We start from the raw sequence: 20,001 nt of genomic DNA, 5'->3' as shown, positions 1-20,001 counted from the left end.
CTCTCGCAATTACAACAAGGTAAATTGTTCTTGTTGTCAAGGTGGATGTGACTACTTGACCTTTCCTGGAAATAAAATCGGAAATGTCAGCGATGATGAATTTAACTGTGCCTGTTTGCTTTTCAGCTGCAGAAGAGGGAACGCACATGCAAAGCTTACGTCCAGGTAAGATAGATAGATAGATAGATAGATAGATAGATAGATAGATAGATAGATAGATAGATAGATAGATGGATAGATAGATAGATAGATATTGGATGGATGGGCCGAGGAATCAAACCTCCACTGTGTTTTCCAGGCGGTGGTTCAGACGGTTGATAACCTGCTGGGTCCTGAAGCTCTGGTTTCCTGGGCTGACATGAGCAGCGTAGATCAGTCGCGCTCTGCGTCACTACTTTTAGACGCCGTGGAGAAAGGAGCATTTTTATTGGCCAACAATCTCTACGAGGGACGTTTCAGCGACAGGTCACCAAACATCGGTACATGGGCGCCTTCTATTTCTCACATTTTGGCCTCGCGTGTTCTGGACTCAGCCAGACGTGTAACTGTACCTCTGATGGTGTTGAAATGCAGATCTGGAGGTGTATGTGCTAAACACAGAAGCAGACATACAGGACTTGACGTTCCCCCATTCGTACGACAGTGACAGCATCCTGCAGATCTCAGCGCTGGCTCTGCAGCAGTACAGCAACAATGGTATGCGGTGCACGATAAGAACAGCTTTTTGTATGAATAAATCCCTGCATAATATATTGCCTGTAAACCTTGGATAGGATAGTATTTCTTTACATATCAAAATTCACTGTAAATAAATATACAGCGTGATATAAACCTCTACAAATGCATGAATGAATCTACTTCAATATGCTTTTTTGTGTTTTCTTGCTGCAGGCCAGGTGAAGCTTGTGCTCTCTCTCTATAAGAACCTGGGATCCTTCCTGACCACGCAGAACTCCACCCTGCGACTGGGGCTCGGCCTCGGCCAGGGCTCCGAGCTCCGACTCAGGAGCCTGGTGGTCAACTCCCACGTTATCTCTGCCTCTGTGCACAGGGGATCCAACAGGGTGTACCTCACCGAGCCAGTCATCTTCACTCTCAGACATCTGCAGGTCGGCTTTTTTTCATCTGGCACATTGATATTTGGAACGAGAGCATCCCCGACATTGAGCACATTTCTGGTTTGAAGCATACTTTAATGACACTCGTGTGCGTTTTGGTGGGTTTTGATTTTACTTCACAGCTGGAGAACCATTTTGGTCCCAATTGCTCTTTCTGGAACGCATCTGGGGTTTCTGGGAGTGGCAGGTGGTCCACGCAGGGTTGCCGCTTGTTGCACACAAACAACACGCACACCACTTGCGCCTGCAACCATCTGTCAAGCTACGCGGTCCTCATGACTTACCAGCAACCTGCTGTAAGTAAACAAACCACAAACTGTATCAGTACACAAATGGGTGCATTTGATTCATCGTCAGTCACTGGATGTAACTCTGAGTTTTCAGCATGTGTAAGTTGACCAACACTTCTCCGAGCCATTATTGACGTGGCACTGAAAGCAGCCATGCTGATGTTTCTCTTGTAGATTTCAGCCTCATTTGACATCATGAGCATCATTTCCTCCAGGTTTACAGGGTCAAATGTTAGAGCCGCCGTTCCAATTCCATCCCATTCACCGTTCTGACCTCACCCTCAGGTGCTTTTTGGCTGCGGCACAGTTCGACCTCACCCCTGCCGTCATCTCCCAAATGTTGTTTCATCAAGCACAGAATGGGTGATAATTGTGGGCCGTCGCTATACGAGAGTGTGATGAATGTGGCAGGGTATTCTGTCCAGCCGTGAAATTAAATTAAATGTTCTCTGTAAGATGCCGTGTTTGTTGGGTGACATTTAGTTCTTGTAGATAGATGTTATGTAACATGCAGGGACATACACGGTGCTTTCACACAATTCATCCACACATGGCCAGAGAACTGCACTACCACATGCCCCCTGCATCCACACGTGCTCTTCGTGATCACACCGACACAAAGCTGACGCTCGGTTTCCTGTCTGTGTTCCTCTGGCAGTTTGGGGTCGGCGTGGAAGAGCTGCTGGTCCATGTGGTTTCCTGGGTGGGCATCTCTGTGGCTCTGGTTTGTTTGGCTGCGTGCCTTACCACCCTGTGCTGCCAGGGGGCGCCCTGGCACACTGACCACAGCACCATTCACTGCAACTTGTGGGCCAATTTGCTCATCACTGAACTTCTCTTTCTCATCGGCGCCAACAAGACTGAGTACACTGTTAGTATTTTAACACTGGACGTAGATAATAAAGTAATTAAAAACACTTAATAATCTATTCTAACTTTTGAATTATAAAGTATTTTATGGTGTGTTATCTGCCAGGTTTAAATGTCTCTGTGCTTCATCACACTTCATTTAACTTAATCAGCCAGGAGCTTTAGCACTGTGATGATAGTCCTGGTATTTACATCAGGTGTGTTTGAGCAGGGAGAAATTTAAAACATGCAGATGTTTTGCTCAGATGATATTCTCTAATGTCTCCTACATCGAAATGATTTGTGCAAATCCACGCCTTCACGTTTTTCTTTTTTTTCCGTTGACTTCATATTTGCAGGTCCTGTGCCGCATCACTGCTGGTCACCTGCACTTTTCGCTGCTGTCTGTGTTTTGCTGGTTGTGTCTGGAGGCCGTGGAGCTGTACCTGCTGCAGCGAGAGGTGTTTGAAGGACGTAACTCCAGGAGGAAGTATTTCTACCTATGTGGCTACTCTCTTCCTGGGCTGGTGGTGGCTGTGTCTGCAGCCATTGACTTCAGAGGCTACGGGTCAAAGACATCGTGAGTTGAAGTGTAATCTCTTACATGGGGGCTGTTGCTCTTATGCATTTATTTTCTCATGTCAGCTGCCAGAAGTCTATTTAGTGGCTCCTATTTCCTTGTGTAGATGTTGGCTTCGTACAGACAATTACTTCATCTGGAGTTTTCTTGGACCTGTAGCTGTCATCATTACGGTGAGACCTCGTCATCCTGTGTATATTACACCCTCTGAGCTTATCTCCTGTTTCATCACGTTGTTCAGTCGGTGGTAATGAGAGTGCAATTGACTGTGTTTACTTCCTTTTGCCACAGTTGAACCTGGTTGTTCTGGTGATGACCTTACATAAGATGCACAGCACGGCTGCTCTGAAACCAGACTCCAGTCGCCATGACAACCTAAGGTGAGTAATTGTGTCTCATGCTGTTGGCTCACAGGCAATTATCTGACAGTGTGCAAAAAAAATGCACTCGAGGATAAAAAGATATCCATATTGATTAAAGACATAATGATCTCATGCAGAAAAAACCTTTTACATGCCTCAGCATTTGTCATATTCTTCTTTAGAACTGTACGTCAGAGCAAAAATCTAATTAAACCAGAAGTAGAAAGGGAAAGGCACCCAAAAAATGTATTTGAGGATGAATGCATTTTGCTGAAGTCTGAAGAATCTTATCTGTTTGGCGGTTTATACAGCAGCATTGAGGAACGCTGTCAAGCCGAGCTATCATAGCTTTCTTTCTTTACCAGAATAAAAGGCACTGCAGCACTCTTGACAGCAGCGTGACTTATGTGGTTTTTGCATCTGTTTGAGTAACTAAAGGTCAAGGCTTAGCATTGCAGTATAAATGAAAATGTGAGTGAAACAGGCTTGTACCCAACAAAGAACAAAAAGTCACCCAGAGTCTGTGTTATTAATGTCCAACCAGTTTAAATTTGTCCACCTGCCCTAAACCACAGCACACTTTAATTCCACTTTTTCAATCTGTGTTTTTAACACTTGACAGCTTCTGTTCGTGGGTCTTTCAGGCAGACGTGAGCAAGCAAACCTTGACGCACACCTCAAATCGTTCTTTGTTTAGCTTTTACATAAATCCTGTTGACTATTGAGAAGAGTATTGAAATGCAGGATTTGTTTGCATTAAGCCCAGTTTACATGAAAACCATCTGCTGAAAATATATCATTTCCATGTTGAAAAGACAAGGCAGGAGATGACGTATCACAAAGTCAAAGCTGGTAGAAAAATGATGGAAAATATCATATATTAAAGCTCACAAATATACACCCTGAGGAGCCACAAGAGCAGCAGCATCTCTGCTCAAGGCTGAGGTCCTTTACATCCTTTTTTTAAATGCAATTAGAAAAAAGTGTCAGCATTTTTTATGGACTCAAGAAGAGCACTTAACGTGGCAACTCTTGGAAAAAAAAAAAGTCAGATTCGGCTTCTTTTTTTTCAGGCGGACCTTTTCTGCCATAAAATATACACAACCGTAAACAATCCGAACATTTTCAGATAGTTCAACATCAAATTGCATGTACAATAATCTATTTGCAAATGGTACTCAGTATTTTGAAAGATGTGGAACTTCTGCTTAATATTCCATGCTCAAGGAATCAACAGTTATTTTGGCAGTCTCCCTCAGTTCATCCAGTTATTATATTGGCACCTAATCATCATTTGTGCAAATTCTTCATTGATCAGGCTCCATGTGGGCCAAGAACTTAATCTTTTTTTTATTTTGTTTAATAATTATGTGTTTTCAGGGCATGGGCGGTGGGCTCCCTGACGCTGCTGTTCCTGCAGAGCGTCACCTGGTCTTCAGGCCTGATGTTCCTGACTTCTCCATCTCTGCTCCTCGCTTACCTGTTCTCCTCTCTCAACACGGCCCAGGGCCTCCTGATCACCATCCTGCACTGCACCCTCGCCAGAAAGGTCCATCTCAGTGATTATTGGTCCCAAACGAACACTTCGTGTCTGTAATGTGATGCCATGAGCATAACCCCCTCCTCTGCATGATTAGGGTCAGAAGGATTATGGCCGGTGTCTGCGCCTCTCGCAGTGCTGCGCCACGTCCACATCCAGCTCTCCAGACTCGGTGAAGGGCGCCGCCCTCCGTTCCAACAGCCGCTACACCAGCAGCCAGAGTCGCCGAGCCACCGCAAACAGACAAGTATGCTCCAGAATACCTCGCCCCTCGGTTTGCTCTGCAAGTTCTGTCCTTCTGTAACTTGCAGCATCTTTCTATTGCAGAGTCGCATCAGACGGATGTGGAACGACACCGTCCGCAGGCAGACCGAGTCGTCTTTCATTGCCGCAGATGTGAACAACACTCCCACTCTGAACCGAGGTGAGGTTTACTGTTGTGACGGTCACTTTTTATTTGAGGTCTGACCTTCTCTGAGGTTGAATTTGAATGCAATATTCATTTTCTCCTGTCTTCATCGGTAGCTGCTTTGGGGAACCATTTCCTGACCAACCAGGTGCTGCAGACTCACGCTGGAGCTTCTCCTTATGACACCATGCTGGCCCAGGGATATAACCAGCCTTTCACTTCCACAGGTACGTCACAGTTTGTACCTGTGATTAGTATTTTCTACATGTTGTATCTTTAAATGTATTTCTTTTCATCTGTGCATACAAAACTTTGCAAAAGTCTTAATGCTGAGTATCTTCCACTAATGAAGACACAAATTATTTCTTATTATTAAGATATTGGAGCTTTGCTTTCACCCAAAAGACTTTTGTATTGCACAGTTTATCTTTCTTCTTTTCGTACTGTGAGTTTGTTTTATTCCTGTTTTTTTAATTTAAATAATTATTTGTCTTTTACATGTCTTTTGACACTTTCCCTTCTCTGTCTTTCTGTCTTTACGTGGACCAGTAGGAACCTTCAGAAACAAGCAGAGTACGAGCCCTTCCCTCTTTGTGCTCATTTTAATCATTGAGCGCCTCTCCCCTGGGCACCGTGGTTCGATCCATAGACTTTCTGTGCAGTATTTGCACGCAGTGGCTATGCACAAACCATGAAAGCATAAGTCACACCTCTCCATTTGGAAACATAATCAAACATTTCATCAAAGATTATTGTTAATACCCAAACCTCCTTGGTTAAGCTACATCATGAGCAGACACATGGCCAAACTCTGCTCATTCATTCATCTGTTCATTCATTTGTATTAGTGTTGGGCAACGATTCAATTGAACATTTTCATGATCTGTGATTGATTGTAATTACTTGTTTGTATCCAAGAATACATTCAAAAGTATTTTATTGTGCATTTTTATTGGAAAAATACTGCAGTAACAAACAATAAAATGCTTCGCAACAGTCGTGACTCCTTTACACAGTTGCACTTAAAATAGTTTTCACAAACCTATAAATCTAACTATTATTCAGTGCCAGGGCGTTCATTTGTATGTGTCTCAAAAACAAGTCAACTCAGAGTCAAAAACCACGACCATAATTATCTTTTATGATCACGTTAAAGACGGGTCTGAATATAGGTCTGTAAAAGTGCATTTCTGATTCAACATGATTATCATTTTTATTCAGATTATTATTATTGGTAGTCGTCGTAGTATCAGTAGTAATAGTAGTAGTGGTAGTATTTAACTGCAAGTTTGAGAATAATTTGCCCCAAATGCTCTTGTTGGTTGAGACATGACATAAAGTCAATGTCAAACCAATACGGCTCCACATCCTTGTTGTGTCCCACAGTTTGTGTCTATAGGTCCATTCAAAGCCATTCTACAACATGTGACGAAGTAATTGGTGGCTATAATCAACTAATGCACTAATGTGATCACAACACATTAACTTGCTCAGCCCTAATTTATAACTTTTAATATATTTTTCCTTTGGTTCTCTATCATTTGTAATTGGTATTTCATGATCTCTCCTTACAGAGGGCGGCGTGTCGCAGAGCCAGGAGTCTTGTGGGCTAGACAGTGTGTGCCTCAATGGAGGCTACACCCCCAACACTTTCACCTTGCATGGCCTGGGGACAACACCCGGGTCCCGAGCTGGAGTGGTGGGCAGCACTGATCTTCTGAGGGAAGGAGGCGTCGGAATAGGAGGGGACGACATCTCCCCAGCGCTCCTGACGCCACACGGAGCCTCAGATCTGAGCAGCGGAGCCGGGATACGTTGCAATCTGTCAGACGCTGCTGCACTGGAGAAGATGATCATCTCTGAGCTGGTGCAGAGCAACCTGAGGCCCTCAGTTCCCATGCCCGTTCCTCCTGAGCGCTACGGAAGCCTGGCGAGGCCGCACCACCATGACAGGGCGGCGCTAACTCACACTGCCACTTTAACTCGACACGCACAGCCACCTCAAGAGGGCTGGGCTGCCACCATGCAGCCAAACACCCGCCACAATGCACAAGATGGCTGGGCACACACAAGGCAGCTCACACAAGACACTGAGACACATTCCACAACACAACGCTTACAAGATGGCTGGTCACACGCACGTGTTCCCGGAGATTCGGAGTCCCGCGAGCTGCTTAAAGACGGAGAGCGGTTGCAGTTGCAAGGTACTCTGGGTCGCCGCGGACTCCAGGACAGGCAGCAAGCACGTCCACCAGCGCCTGACGTTCAGGCACGACCCTACGCCACCCTGAGCCGCACCCCGGGTACTCTATCCCGCCACCGCAGCACAGCGGAGTCCAGTGGGGGGACGGTCGGAGACAAAGAGAGAGACAGGGAACGTTATCGGGACAGGCCCCTCCCCCCTCCACCTCCTCCTCCACCACAGGAGTCCGAGCCACTGTACAAGGCTCTTGAGGAGCCGTTGCTGATGAAACAGAGGGAGGCGAGTGTAGAAGCGTGGAGAGGCGGCCAAGACAGAGAGAAAGATGAGACATTTCTACTAAAGAGAGACGGGATAATGGATGACTGGAGAGGAGGAGCTGAGAGGGGTAGAGATGAAGCGTTTACCTCTCAGAAGAGAGATAGTGAGATGGATGAATGGAGGGGTGGAATTGACCGAGGGAGGGAGGAGTCTCATATGCTGGAAAAGAGGGATGGAAGGATGGAGGTGTGGCGAGGAGGAGAGACAGAGCAGGAAGAGACATTTATAACTCAGAAGAAAGATTTTGGGCTTGATGGATGGAGGGGTGGGTTGGAGAGAGAGAAAGATAAGTCTTTGTTTTTAAAGGACAGAGATGGCTGGAGAGCGGGGATCGAACGGGAGAACGAGAAGCAGAAAGATCGAGCACTAGATGTGTGGCGAGGGGGGATGGACATCGATCGGGAGGAGTCCTTCCTGTTTGAGAGCAAAGACGGAGGTCTGGATGGGAGGAAAAGAGGGAAGGAAAGAGGGTCTCTTCGATACCACGGCGAACGAGAAGACTCTGACAGCTTCACTCTGCCTTTGACCCCTGACCTTGATCTCGACCCTGACACTTCACCGATCTACGCTCGAGATTCAAACCCATCCCCGCTTTATCCCGGAGACCGGCGCTCGCCGCCTATCAGCATCTTCCCCCGGAGCTCTCCCCCGACGAACATCTTCGCTCCGCGAGAGGCTAATTCTCCTCCCAACAACCTCTACTCCCGCCACTCCCCGCAGGTGTACAGTCGCAGCAGCTCTCCCCCTCGCTTCTATACCCGCACCTCCCCGCCAACGCTGTCCTACCCCGACAGCAGCCCCGACGGCCCGGAGGAAGTGAGCCCCACTGGCCCGCCCCAGCGACCCGCCCTGGAGCTGCCCTACAGCCTGGGGCGACCCCCGCTTGGCCCCCGGCCCAATCATCTGCAGACCTTCTATCAGCCGCCGCCGCTGGCATCAAATGGAGAGGCAGGGTACACAGCAGAGCCGACCTCGGAAGGAGACGATGGACAGATGCAGCGGGTGACGAGTCTGTGACTAGGGCGGTGGTGATTGGGACATAGAAACCAGGGAGGACAAGGAAAATGCAAAAACAACAACAACAGCAACAACACATTATACCAATCAAGCTGAAAAAAGTGATGATGATGATGATGATGATGATGATGATGATGATGACGATGGTGATGATGATGATGACGATGGTGATGATGATGATGATGATCATGATGATGATGATTATAGTAACAAGTTAATGACAAGAGAAGATTAAGGTAATAAAGATTACAATGATTGCAAACGGTTCCTCCCTGCTTCTATCTCCTGATCACCACGAGACTTCCCCCTTTTCATGTTTTGTTACTTTTGTATGACTGTGATTCATGTCGGACTCTTCCTCCTCCCTCACTTCCTCTTCCCAGTCCCCTCTTCCCTGAAGCCCTGCTGTGTCTTTCCATCCTATTGGTGCTTATTCTTATTGGCCCGTCGTCTAAGTTTCTATTGCTTCATCAGCTGGGTGTTGCCCCTCCCTGTAGAAAGCAAACAGTGTGTCAAAGAAGCACTTGTGTGTTGCCAAAAAATCCTTTCAAAGAACTTGTGCATGACTTTATAGTGGCTTAAGGCTACATACTGTAGGAGGAAGTGCTAAAGTTTATATGACTGTACGTGAGTGCGCGTGTGTGTGTGTGTGTGTGTGTGCGTGCGTGCGTGCGTGCGTGGGCGCAGCCTAATGAGCATGTGTGAGTGAAAGAGTGTGTACTTGTGAGAGAGAGTCAGGGTTTCTGCGTGTGTGTGTGTATATATATATACTTCATTCTTGTATAATTAATGTATCACAGCAAAGCATTTGATGGATACAGACTGGAGGGCCTCTTACACACATCCCCTCCAACTGATTTTGAACTCTTGACCAATCCTATTTCACATCAAGACCAAAACCTTTTGCCCCGCGACCCGCCTCTGGCGATGGAACTTGTTGACACGGACTTTGTCATAGCAAGCAAACTGTTGACTGCAGAGCCAGCGATCATATAAAACCTCAGAACTTTTCTGCAACCCCTGAGATCCTTGTACATACCAACCTCAAGTGTTCTGATTGTCTTGTATTGCTATTGAAGTTCAAGTAAACATGTGAAATAAATGTGTCTGTGAGTTTGCGTCTGTTTACAGGAAGAAAAATCGACAGTAGAAAATGAGATGGGGAGACACTGGCGATATCATGAGAACTGAAAGAAACAGAAGTCAGGATGAGAAACACGATTGGGACAAATCTGATGTACAGTTGAAATATTGAGGACATTTTCTTTAAAACTGGACCTTTTGATTTGAAACGGATCCAGAAAATCGTAGCACTGCGTTTTCCAGCAGGCCACCTGGAAGTGACTCCAATACGACCTGAGGATCATATCCACAGATCTGATCAAAGTCGTGTCATAAACTCTTCTATCTGCTGTCCAGTTGGAATTACAATCCCATCAGAGGAGTTTGGTTTAGTTCTGTTTATGCTCCAATCAGAATCCATGTCAGCGGCACATCTGACTGCCTCCCGCTGTCAGAGCTTCTTGTCCACACACGACACAATGCGTTTTGAGAAAAATAGCCGTGGCAAAGCATACGTATTCAACAATGCCGCTCTGAACATCTCATCTCTTCCTGATCAGACTGAACAAGGACAAATAGAAATCTAACAAGTTTGAAAAGCCTCATGTAAAACGGGACGATCTTCACTCTCAATTGAAACAGACTGACAGAACAGTGGACATGGAAATGCAGCTTTTGTATTTCAGGCTGATCGCCACAGTGAAAGATTCACTTGGCTGCATAACCATGTATGGAGACGAGGGCTGGATGGGAACCTGCTGTTCCACAAGTTTTGGTTTGCCTTCTCGTGGTTTAACAGGGAGCATTCACACTCCCACAGGGGGAGCCACACTAACAGAGGACTTGTGCCAGTTTGTTTTAATCAAATCAAACCTGTGTGAATACACCAGCGTTACAAACAGCCATGCGGAGAATTGAATGCTGCAACAGACTGAAGATGAAAATGGCATTTGACTGTTGTAGCAGGGAGACATTTTAAGCCTTCAGCGTTTGTGTATGTGTCAAGTAGCTGTTCTGAGACAAAACCACAGTGTGGACTGAATTAAAGACGTGCTGGTGAGCAGCTTCATAAAAGAATCACCAAACTGAGAGAGGAGAGAGAGGAGAGTTTAGATTCATCAAGTCCCAACACCATTTTCACGGCGTCGTATCAGACGGCTTGTCAAAATGGTGTCTTGAAGGATTCCTACATTCCCCAAGTAGTAAAAAATATGTAAGGATCTTTTAAAAACAGGGCTTCTTTTTTTGTCGAGTGCGTGTCAGTGTGTGTTAACGACACAGCAAGTCGTTTTCATCAACATTTATTTTTTTAAAGGCCTTTGTGCTCTTTGACAAACCGACAAGCATACAGTCATTTTTTTTTCAAAATCAGAAAACTAGTAGTAGCATCCACAGACTTCTATTAATGACGTACTACATGTTTTCTTTGAGTACTTTTGAAGTTATTTTCTGAAAACATGACAATTTGTGCTCAGACGGACAGAGACACCCTGTCACATCCACTGAGACCAAACCAACAGAATCTCAGCTACTTCATTGCTATTTGTGCTTTTTCCTTCATTAGCATTTCTTTCTGTACAAAATCTCTACACAGCATACACTGTTTGTATAAAATACACTCCATCCTATAAAATCTTTAGAGTGGTCATTAATATTAGGACAACAAAAAGTGCTTTGACAAGTCCATTCCAGCCGTACAAAAGAAGATCCTTCAGTATTTACAGGTGACGTACTGCAGGCTGCTCGTGGTTGTTGCTGTGTTCATCTCACAGGTAGTGTCACATCTGAAGATCAGTCACAAGGACAAAAGGATGAGTGTGCAGGCTGCTTGCCGAGCACATAACGCCAGCTGTGGATTGGTACGCTTTCTGCACCTTCTCTTCAGACATACAGTATGGGTTTCTTTTTCTCCATTGAGCCACAGACAGTATTTCACAAGGTCAGCTCTTCTTTTCTCTCTAACATTCTGTTCCAATACTGAGGTACGTGGTTTGATTTCACAGGAAATGGTCTCACATTATATCTCTCGCCAATCCAAAGCAGACTTCAGGCAGCAGGTGGACAGTGGTACATGAAGGGGTCAGTGGGTGTTTTAGCAGACAGTATGGTGGGGCGACAGGGGGCTGTCTGGTGTCTTGGTCGGAGAGAAACCTGAACTGGAGCTTTTGAACATAGACGAAATGTGGAAAGCCTGGAAAACACACACACGCACACACACACGCCCAGCTTGAGGCTAAACCAGACTGTGGATGCACGCCGGTGCACAAAAACAAGCAGGCGAGGAATACTGACCACCCAGTAGGCTGTGAGCGCTCCCTGTATGTAGCCTGTTAGCACGTCGGAAGGGTGGTGCCTGTAGTCGGAGATGCGGGTCAGACCTGTGTAGACCGCCAGCAGAACCAGGAAAAACTGCAGCGCCGGCCGGAGCAGCCGAGCTCCTCGCCATGTGAAGCGAGCCTGCAGATAAAACTGCACGACAGAAACCAATGCAGACTTGATTTACTTCACAGGCCACAAGATGATTGAGGCACTCAGGTGTTTGGAGTCACAAACAGGATTTTGGATGCACTTGTAATGTCTTTGATGCTAAAAATGGTGCTAATTGATGCCATTGAAGAATATCTCAAGACTTTCATGGGTGATATTTTTGGTAAAAGTAAAAAAAATAAAATCTGCAGGAAACTGTCAAACTGAATAAAGTTCAACACAGGTTTAACCAATAATTGATTTTTCTGTAATAATCTTTTTTCCTTTTCCAATGTGGCAATGCTATACTATACATATATTTACTACAAAGCCTTCATACAAATGGGGCGTCTAGATGTTCTGTATTGTTCTATAGTTTATTGTTTTGTTGTTATTTTTTATCTCTTCAAAGGGTATTTGAACACTGCACATTGATATTTTTAGGAATTGAGAATTTCAACAATGAGATGTTGCTGAACAATATTTAAAAAGTGTGACTTTCTAATGTCAGTCTCATTAAACACAATTAAATGTTATATGTGTAAAAGACGCCTTCACAGAAAGTGTGAATTTGACCAAAATAACAATGTTACAATTTACAATTTATTTTTCAACAATTTATAATAACTTCAACAATTTGTAGTTAAAACAATCTGAAAATAGGATAAAATCTCACCGAATAACTTTAAAAAAAGGATAGCAATCACTATCCTGTTGTCTCACCTAAATCTTCACATAGTACCTATGTACTATTCTAAAATAATGCAAGAAAGATTATTAATATTCCAATAGTGATGTGTTCTGTGATTGATTCAACTTCCAACAATCTGTTTTAAAGAAAGATAAAAGAGCTGGATGTGGCCATATATGGTCGTGTTCCTCATCAGGGGCAAAGCTTTGCAAGATTTTCTTAAACATTAAGAACCAGAACCAGAATCCAATACAGACAGTTCCTATTTACATTTACTCAAGTATTCTGTCACTTATTAATGTGTCTTTTTGTAGAAATGTCAATAAATAGTTAACAAAGAAAGCCTGTACATTTAGGTTTGAGTCTTCTTTTATACTCAGCAAATTCACAATGCGACACATTCATACGAAGAGATTAATGACCTGTGAACTGTAAACTCTTGCTGTTAGAATGACTTTATTAGCAACATTGAATGCACGGTGTTGTGAGACACAAAGTATTTCACAAACTGTTTAAGAGTTTCAGTGATAAAACAGCTACGATCAGCTGCTTCTGGAGGTAACAAGGTCCAAACGTAAGCTGAGACGGGATATGGCCTTTTCTGTTGCAGCCACTCTGTTGTGGATTGAGCTCCACTGCCCGTCACAGAATCCCCCTCATTGCCCACTATTGAAACTAATCTTAAGACCCATTTTTATTCCTTGGCTTTTAACCATGTTTGAGACTCTGTCCCTGGTTTAATTGTTGCCAATCTTATAGTTTGTTTTCGCTGCTTTTTTTATTGCTGTTTTTATTTTGTTTTTAAAGTGGCTTCGGCCACAGCTGCTTTAAAGTGCCATACAAATAAAAGTGACTTGACTTGACTTGACTACGACAATAAATCATTTGTGTTGTTGGGGAGGGTAGAAGGACAGGAAGAAACCAGAAGGAAGAGACAATTATGACACAATTAGGGGATTGGGCATACTGGATTAAATGGGACAATTAATAAGATTGGAAAACATAAAGATTGGAAATGTGAACATGTGAGATGTGGGATGTTTGAGTCATGATGGAATGTAATAAATATGAGGAAGAGAGAAGAAGATTAAAGGAAGCAGTTGAGAAAACAATAGGTGTATTTAATTGAACAAATATACTTAGAGCAGAAGATAAGTGACAGTGATGAATCTTTTTAGGTTTTTGCAAAGAACAAAATTAATAGGGAAAAATTTGGATAAACACTAGACTGTAACTGTCTGATCTCGTTCCAACTCCAGCCCAGTAGGTGGCGGTAATGCTCCTTGGAAATGGTAGCAAACTGCCATAAAACAAAAAAAGAAGAAGAAGAAATATTTGTTTGTCCTCTCAGGAAGTTGTTCAGCGACTGTTTTACTGATACAGTATAGATTATACAGTCTTTCTATAAAAGCACAGATTTCCCGCTCCTCGTGAGAATAAACTCTGAAAAATACATTCATCATGATTAAAAAGATGAAGAAATACTGTAGCCCACTGTAGAACATGATATAAAAGTGAGCAAATATCTTCCTATGTTGCACTTTTCAGCTGTAAAACGGTAGAACTTACTGTCTGTGCCACGCTGAACCGCACATACACAGTGAGGTGCGCAGGCCTTGGTTCACATTCATAAAAGCGGCTTACACTCACAGAAATGCAGATCTGCACACACTGTCACACAATGGAGCGGAGCAGTGAGACGGTGATGCGAGGTCACACTCCTCCCACCGCAAAACAAAGCCGTCTCTGTTTGCCTCCTGTCTCCCTCCAGCTCCTCTCCTCTTTCAGTCCCTCGCTTCCTGAAGCCAACGGGACCGGCGATGAGACCCTGTGTCATTCATTCTCTCTCTCAGTATTATAAAGTGATGGTAATTGGAAATTGGAAAGACGGTCAATTTTGCTTGCCAGGCCAGGGTGTGTGTGTGTGTGTGTGTGTGTGTGTGTGTGTGTGTGTGTGTGTGTGTGTGTGTGTGTGTGTGTGTGTGTGTGTGTGTGTGTGTGTGTGTGTGTGTGTGTGTGTGTGTGTGTGTGTGTGTGTGTGTGTGTGTGTGTGTGTGTGTGTGTGTGCGCGCGCGCGTGTGCGTGCAAGTGATGGAGAAAACAGTAGATAGACACTTACCGCTAAATAGAGCATTGTGTACATTGCAAATGAAGCGTGGCCGGAGAAGAAGGACTTCCTAAAAAAAAAAGAAATGAGAGTATTTATAATTTAAGTATTTACGATGACATAAAAAGTTACACTACATAACTCGGGTTCACAAGCACAGTCACGTGCACACGGACCTGGCCTCCTCCTCTAAGCGGTGGTCAGGCTGACGACACACCACCGCTGCTACGTAAGTTCCCGGCGTGCAGTTGAGCGACTCGTAGGTGACGCCGCACACGGACAGGAAGTGCGGCCGCAGCCGTCCCACACTGAGCTTGGCCATGTTGGTCAGCGACTGGCCGACGCAGCAGCCGAACAAGAAGCAGCCCAGCTCCTTGTACAGACGGGACACGTACAGGTTCCTGACGAAGGCCTTGGAGCTCACATGTCGAAAACGCACCCGGTAGCACTCCCCGAGGGCGATCTGCAGTCGCACACGCAGTCACACAGTCGCACAGCAGAGTGTTACATCCTCCTCATCCTCCTCACGCGTTGACTCATGCTGTCACCAGATAGGAATGGGATGAATTCAATCATAGTCACCGTGCACATGGCGAGTACGTACCGTCAGGCCCGTGATGATGATGCCGCCCGCAATGAGAAGCTCATCTGGAATGGCTTCTCTGTGCAGGTATGGGTACGTGATGCTGGGATCTCCACACATGAAGCCTCTCCTGTACGGACTCACTGTCTTCAGCTCGCACGCAAAGAAAGGGATTGAAGCTGCAGAGAGGAGGAACGACAAGAAAAGGGATTCAGTTACACCGATGAATGAGAGCAGGTCTGGATGAGAAAACATCTCACACACACACACACGCGCACGCACGCACGCACGCACGCACGCACGCACGCACACACACACACACACACACACGGATGTGGAAGCTGATCAGGAGACACTGAGGAACTTGAGTTCGCCTCCATGAATAGAGAATATTTGCTTTGTTTTCCACATCCTAGTAATTGATTCACGTAGAATCAATGCAAGTGTGATTTACTACCCTTGAAAATGCTTTCATTTTTAATATTCTTAAAGATTATTATTTGTTTTATCACATTCAAAAGGGAGATGCAGACTGACTGGGGCTGCTGATAAGCGTTCCCTTAGCTGACTTCATATATTTTCTGTTATACATCAAATTTTGTTGTCTTGACTGATCATTTTCTATATTGCACATTTTTGGTGTTTTTTTGCAGCTCGAATTACTTTAACCCTCCTGTATGTTTGCGAAGCTCCACATTTTGGTGCTCAGCGCTCCAGCCGATCACAGTGAACGCGAGCAAACTAACAGTTTCTGTTCCCTTTCGAGTCAATCATTCTCCGGTAAGCAGGTTTTAAGGGCATAAAGAACTTGAACCCGTTGGAACCTGATTTCACTCTTCCTGTTAATCTAGGTCATTCACCCAATCACCAAATTAATCCAAACTGAAATCTGTTGCTTGAGCTTGTAATTTTGAGTGCATTGATAAGAGAGTACGTTTTTACACCAGACCACCGACACTAGAGGTCCAGCTCACCACGCATGGAAAAGATATGACAAGACGGCAATTATCTTTTAAAATAGGTTAACTGGTTCAGACACTTGTCTCACATAAAGAAGATTCAAAATTAGATTTTGAGCTGGGGGGGGGGGGGTCTTTCTATGTGGAGTTTCCATGAATTTGCGATGCTCTTGAGGGGTGTTATCAGGCACTACAGTTTCCTCCCGCAGTGCTCAGGCGTGTCACGTCTAATGTACCTCAGATGAGTTCAGTGATGAATTCACTCGCATTGGCAAAAGGTTGCAAGCTTTGCTCCAGATTATGATATCATGATACCTTGGAAACCGTCCAAGAGACCCAATGAAGTCATGGTAGAACAAACACGGAACTCATGTTTGTTGTTTTAAACTCAAATCAACTGTTGGGTTAGATGTTTTCTGCCTGTACACATCAAAATCAGAAATCAAATGAATTCAATGCTGGTATTTGACAGTCAGAAACTAAAGATACAAAAACAAGTATGGGCGTTTGATTTTCTCGTGCAGGCATGTTGACTTTGACTCTTCCGTCTCTTTGACGCAGCCGTACGTAATAAGGTCAGGACAGAAAGCTGTGCAGCTATAATAAAACAGGGAATATGACACTGGGGATTGAAGGGAGAAGAAAAGGTCAAACAAGGAAGAGTTTTACAGAAAGAAAAGGGTGGGAACACAGACTTTTTCTCAAGAGAGCCACCATTATGTGGAATGGAGAGGTCAAAACACTCCTGGGAATGACAACGGGACAAGAGAAGCTCCAGCAGAACCTGACTGGATGCAGCCTGAGTCCTCGCAGGCTGGGGGAGTGAGCGACGACGGGTTCCACGAAGACCCAGTTTGAACGGCGCATGCGTGCGAGTGCATTAAGGTTGATGAGGAGAGAGAGGGGGGGGGGTTGTTTGTGACTCCAGTTCAACTCTACCCAACAAAACAAAAGAGTAAATGCTGCAGCAGAGCAGAGCCAGAACCAGCCTCACACTGGCTCTGTTTGTCTCTGGATGTTCTCTCTCTCTGTCTCTCGCTCTCTCTCTCTCTGCCTTGCATGCCTGCACACACAGAGGGGAAGGAGGGGTGGAGAAGAGAGAGTCAGACAGACAAAGAGAGAGAAAAACAGACCTCTCGTGGAGCTCCCTCCATTCTGCACATGTCCAATCTGCTGTCAATGCACACTACTTTCTGCATCCAGATTTTTTTTCTTTCAATTGGCTGTCCTTACATAACCATCCTCCTGCAACATATAGGGTCCAGGGGGGAGGAGGAGGAGGAGGAGGAGGAGGAGGAGGAGGAGGAGGAGGAGGAGGAGGAGGAGGAGGAGGGAGGGTCTGCCACCAAAGGCAGATGGACTCACATGGTCGCGTGGCGTAATATTCATGGATTGTGCATTTATTTATTTATACCAAATTGAATTCCCCCCGGCCCAACTCTACCCTGAGAACTGCGGGTTGTCATGGAAACTGTACAATTCCCTGGGCAATGCATGAACCAGCTGGCACGCAAGCTCCAGAGTGCGCATGTGCTGGGAAGAAAAGAGGGAGATACATGCAGATGGACAACTTTTCCTTTACCCCTCTTTTTTTCATTGTTTCTCTCTGTTGTGTAACAAGTGTGGTGGTGATTTGCTGCTCGTTATCTGAAGGTTGGGGGGGGGGGGGGGGGGCAGAATTTAGCATGGGTCAAGTTAACGTTTCGAAACAACAAGTTCACACCAAGTTCACAGCAAATTAACCTAGAACTTGATAATGCATGAAAACCTTTATACAAGAAATCAACACGGACATCTATATTGCTCAGATTCATATTTCAAAAGAAACAGTTATTTTATCTGCAAGTCTATTTATTTTCATCCATACCTACGCTCATTATTTACACTTTCCTGAGCTTCATAGACACTTAATAATCTAAAATGTGCCTTTTAAAAGAAACGACATAGAACCTTTATCTACTGTATATTCTCCCCTCTCATGAGATCGATTCCTACTGTTTCTGGGCTCCTTTAAGCGTTTCATCTAAAAACACACCGTCTCTGTGACTGAAGTGTTGATACTGTTTGACTGATGTGGCAGTTCTGAGGACCTTGATGTGGATTTGGAGGCTTTGCTGTGGGAAGTTATTGCTGCATGTGTCATGCCACTTGCAGTTTGACTGCTGTGTCGAAGGTCCCATCTGTAATGAGATGTTTGCTGCATCTCAGGAGGGCATTCTTTCAATAAAAAAAAAACAACATAAAAACATCTAAAACGTTTTAAATGTGAAAAAATGTCACGTGGGATTCAAGTGATTGGATGTGCAACAAGTGGAAGGCTAATTAACTGTAAACCAAATAATGAATGTTTACATTAGCAGTCCCCTAACACGATTTAAGTATGTCTAGAATATGGTTCGCACCAGTTCACATTCCTGTGGTTATATGAAGTAAAAGCAAGATTCTACAGCTTGTAAAGTTGAACAAGACATCTTAACGAGTTATTCATAAAGTTGCAATGTATGGCTGTGCATTCATTCCATTAAACAAAAGTGTTGTTGTTGTTGTTGTTGTTGTTGTTATCCCAAAAAAGAAAGAAATGCTCAAAAAGTTCTTACCAAGAAAGAGGCAGAGCAGATCTAATCCCACCAAAAGTTTCCTCTTGGACAGAGCCGGTCCACTGATCTCAAGGAGCTGCTTCCCACTGCCGGTCTCCATCATCCCGGCCGCGGCCAGGCTGCTCTTCTGCTCGGTCAGTCTGAGCTGGAGCTCCGCGCTGGAGGCGGCGGCGACCGCTGCGGCGCTCTGCGGCCCGAAGCGCTCCAACATCCGGCCCACTGCTTCAACTGGCTCCGGGAAACTTGGGAGCCCCTTCAACTGGTCATGGAGCTGCGGACGGACTGGAGATAAAGGCGCAAGTTGGCAGGGGTATTTAATATATACCCCCCCCCCCCCCCCCCCCACCCTCCCTCCCCCCGCGCGCGCACCCACACCCCTCCACCCCACGCACACACCACCCTTCCGCGCAAAGTCAAGATTCAGTTTCATCCATTTAAATCAAGAGAATCTGAGTGACATAACACACACACACACACACACACACACACACACACACACACACACACACACACACACACACACACACACACACACACACGCACACACACACACACACACACACTTCCTGCAAAACAATCTCGCTGAAAAAAGTACAGACATATGTTGTTGTTTTTTAATACTGACTTAAAATTAACTGTGATCTCAGTGAGAATTCTGAGATTTAAATCCATATTCCAACGTTTATTTTTTCTTTCTTGGAATTAATACAGTTTTCGATGTTGGATAGAATATTAGAAATCCGACTTTAAAATGACAAAAACGTAGAATTCTGAGAGAAAATTCAGAATTCATACTGTAGCCCAACTTGAAAAGTCACAATTCTGATATTACAGTCAAATTTCTGGTTTT

The 20,001-nt window shown here is 44.8% G+C and overlaps 2 protein-coding genes across 3 annotated transcripts in view; one reads left to right on the top strand and one right to left on the bottom strand.

Moving 5' to 3' along the window:
* The window catches only part of LOC308128625 (adhesion G protein-coupled receptor L1-like), a 31,761-nt gene extending 22,041 nt beyond the window's left edge, over positions 1-9,720 (top strand). The window contains exons 11-26 of the mRNA XM_080494256.1: positions 1-19; positions 127-165; positions 299-479; positions 574-696; positions 892-1,109; positions 1,241-1,414; positions 2,067-2,279; positions 2,617-2,837; positions 2,944-3,010; positions 3,129-3,217; positions 4,580-4,748; positions 4,837-4,986; positions 5,067-5,163; positions 5,265-5,375; positions 5,698-5,721; positions 6,723-9,720. The exon at positions 1-19 is cut by the window's left edge and continues 167 nt beyond it. Of these exons, the coding sequence (XP_080350382.1) occupies positions 1-19; positions 127-165; positions 299-479; positions 574-696; positions 892-1,109; positions 1,241-1,414; positions 2,067-2,279; positions 2,617-2,837; positions 2,944-3,010; positions 3,129-3,217; positions 4,580-4,748; positions 4,837-4,986; positions 5,067-5,163; positions 5,265-5,375; positions 5,698-5,721; positions 6,723-8,686 (3,859 nt within the window). The 3' untranslated portion in view covers positions 8,687-9,720. The remainder of the gene's footprint in view (positions 20-126; positions 166-298; positions 480-573; positions 697-891; positions 1,110-1,240; positions 1,415-2,066; positions 2,280-2,616; positions 2,838-2,943; positions 3,011-3,128; positions 3,218-4,579; positions 4,749-4,836; positions 4,987-5,066; positions 5,164-5,264; positions 5,376-5,697; positions 5,722-6,722) is intronic.
* A 1,347-nt stretch (positions 9,721-11,067) lies between these two features.
* Positions 11,068-19,420, bottom strand: LOC308149449 (phospholipid phosphatase 3-like). 2 transcript variants are annotated; one of them, XR_013937233.1, is made up of 7 exons: positions 19,152-19,420; positions 15,617-15,774; positions 15,189-15,475; positions 15,025-15,082; positions 12,041-12,217; positions 11,765-11,939; positions 11,068-11,532 (listed from the first exon to the last, which is right to left on the bottom strand). XR_013937233.1 is itself a non-coding variant. In XM_080521183.1 (6 exons), exons 1-6 carry the CDS (start codon positions 19,360-19,362, stop codon positions 11,841-11,843), a joined length of 990 nt encoding a protein of 329 aa, XP_080377309.1. In that variant the 5' UTR covers positions 19,363-19,420; the 3' UTR covers positions 11,068-11,840. The 2 variants fall into 2 exon arrangements, 1 of the variants encoding a protein (XP_080377309.1); XM_080521183.1 differs by having other exon boundaries at positions 11,068-11,939.
* Positions 19,421-20,001: the final 581 nt, after the last annotated feature.

This window comes from Blennius ocellaris (genome assembly GCF_963422515.1).
Source record: "Blennius ocellaris genome assembly, chromosome: 3".
Classification (NCBI taxonomy): Eukaryota; Metazoa; Chordata; class Actinopteri; order Blenniiformes; family Blenniidae; genus Blennius; species Blennius ocellaris.
This window is presented reverse-complemented; position numbering and strand designations above follow the sequence as displayed.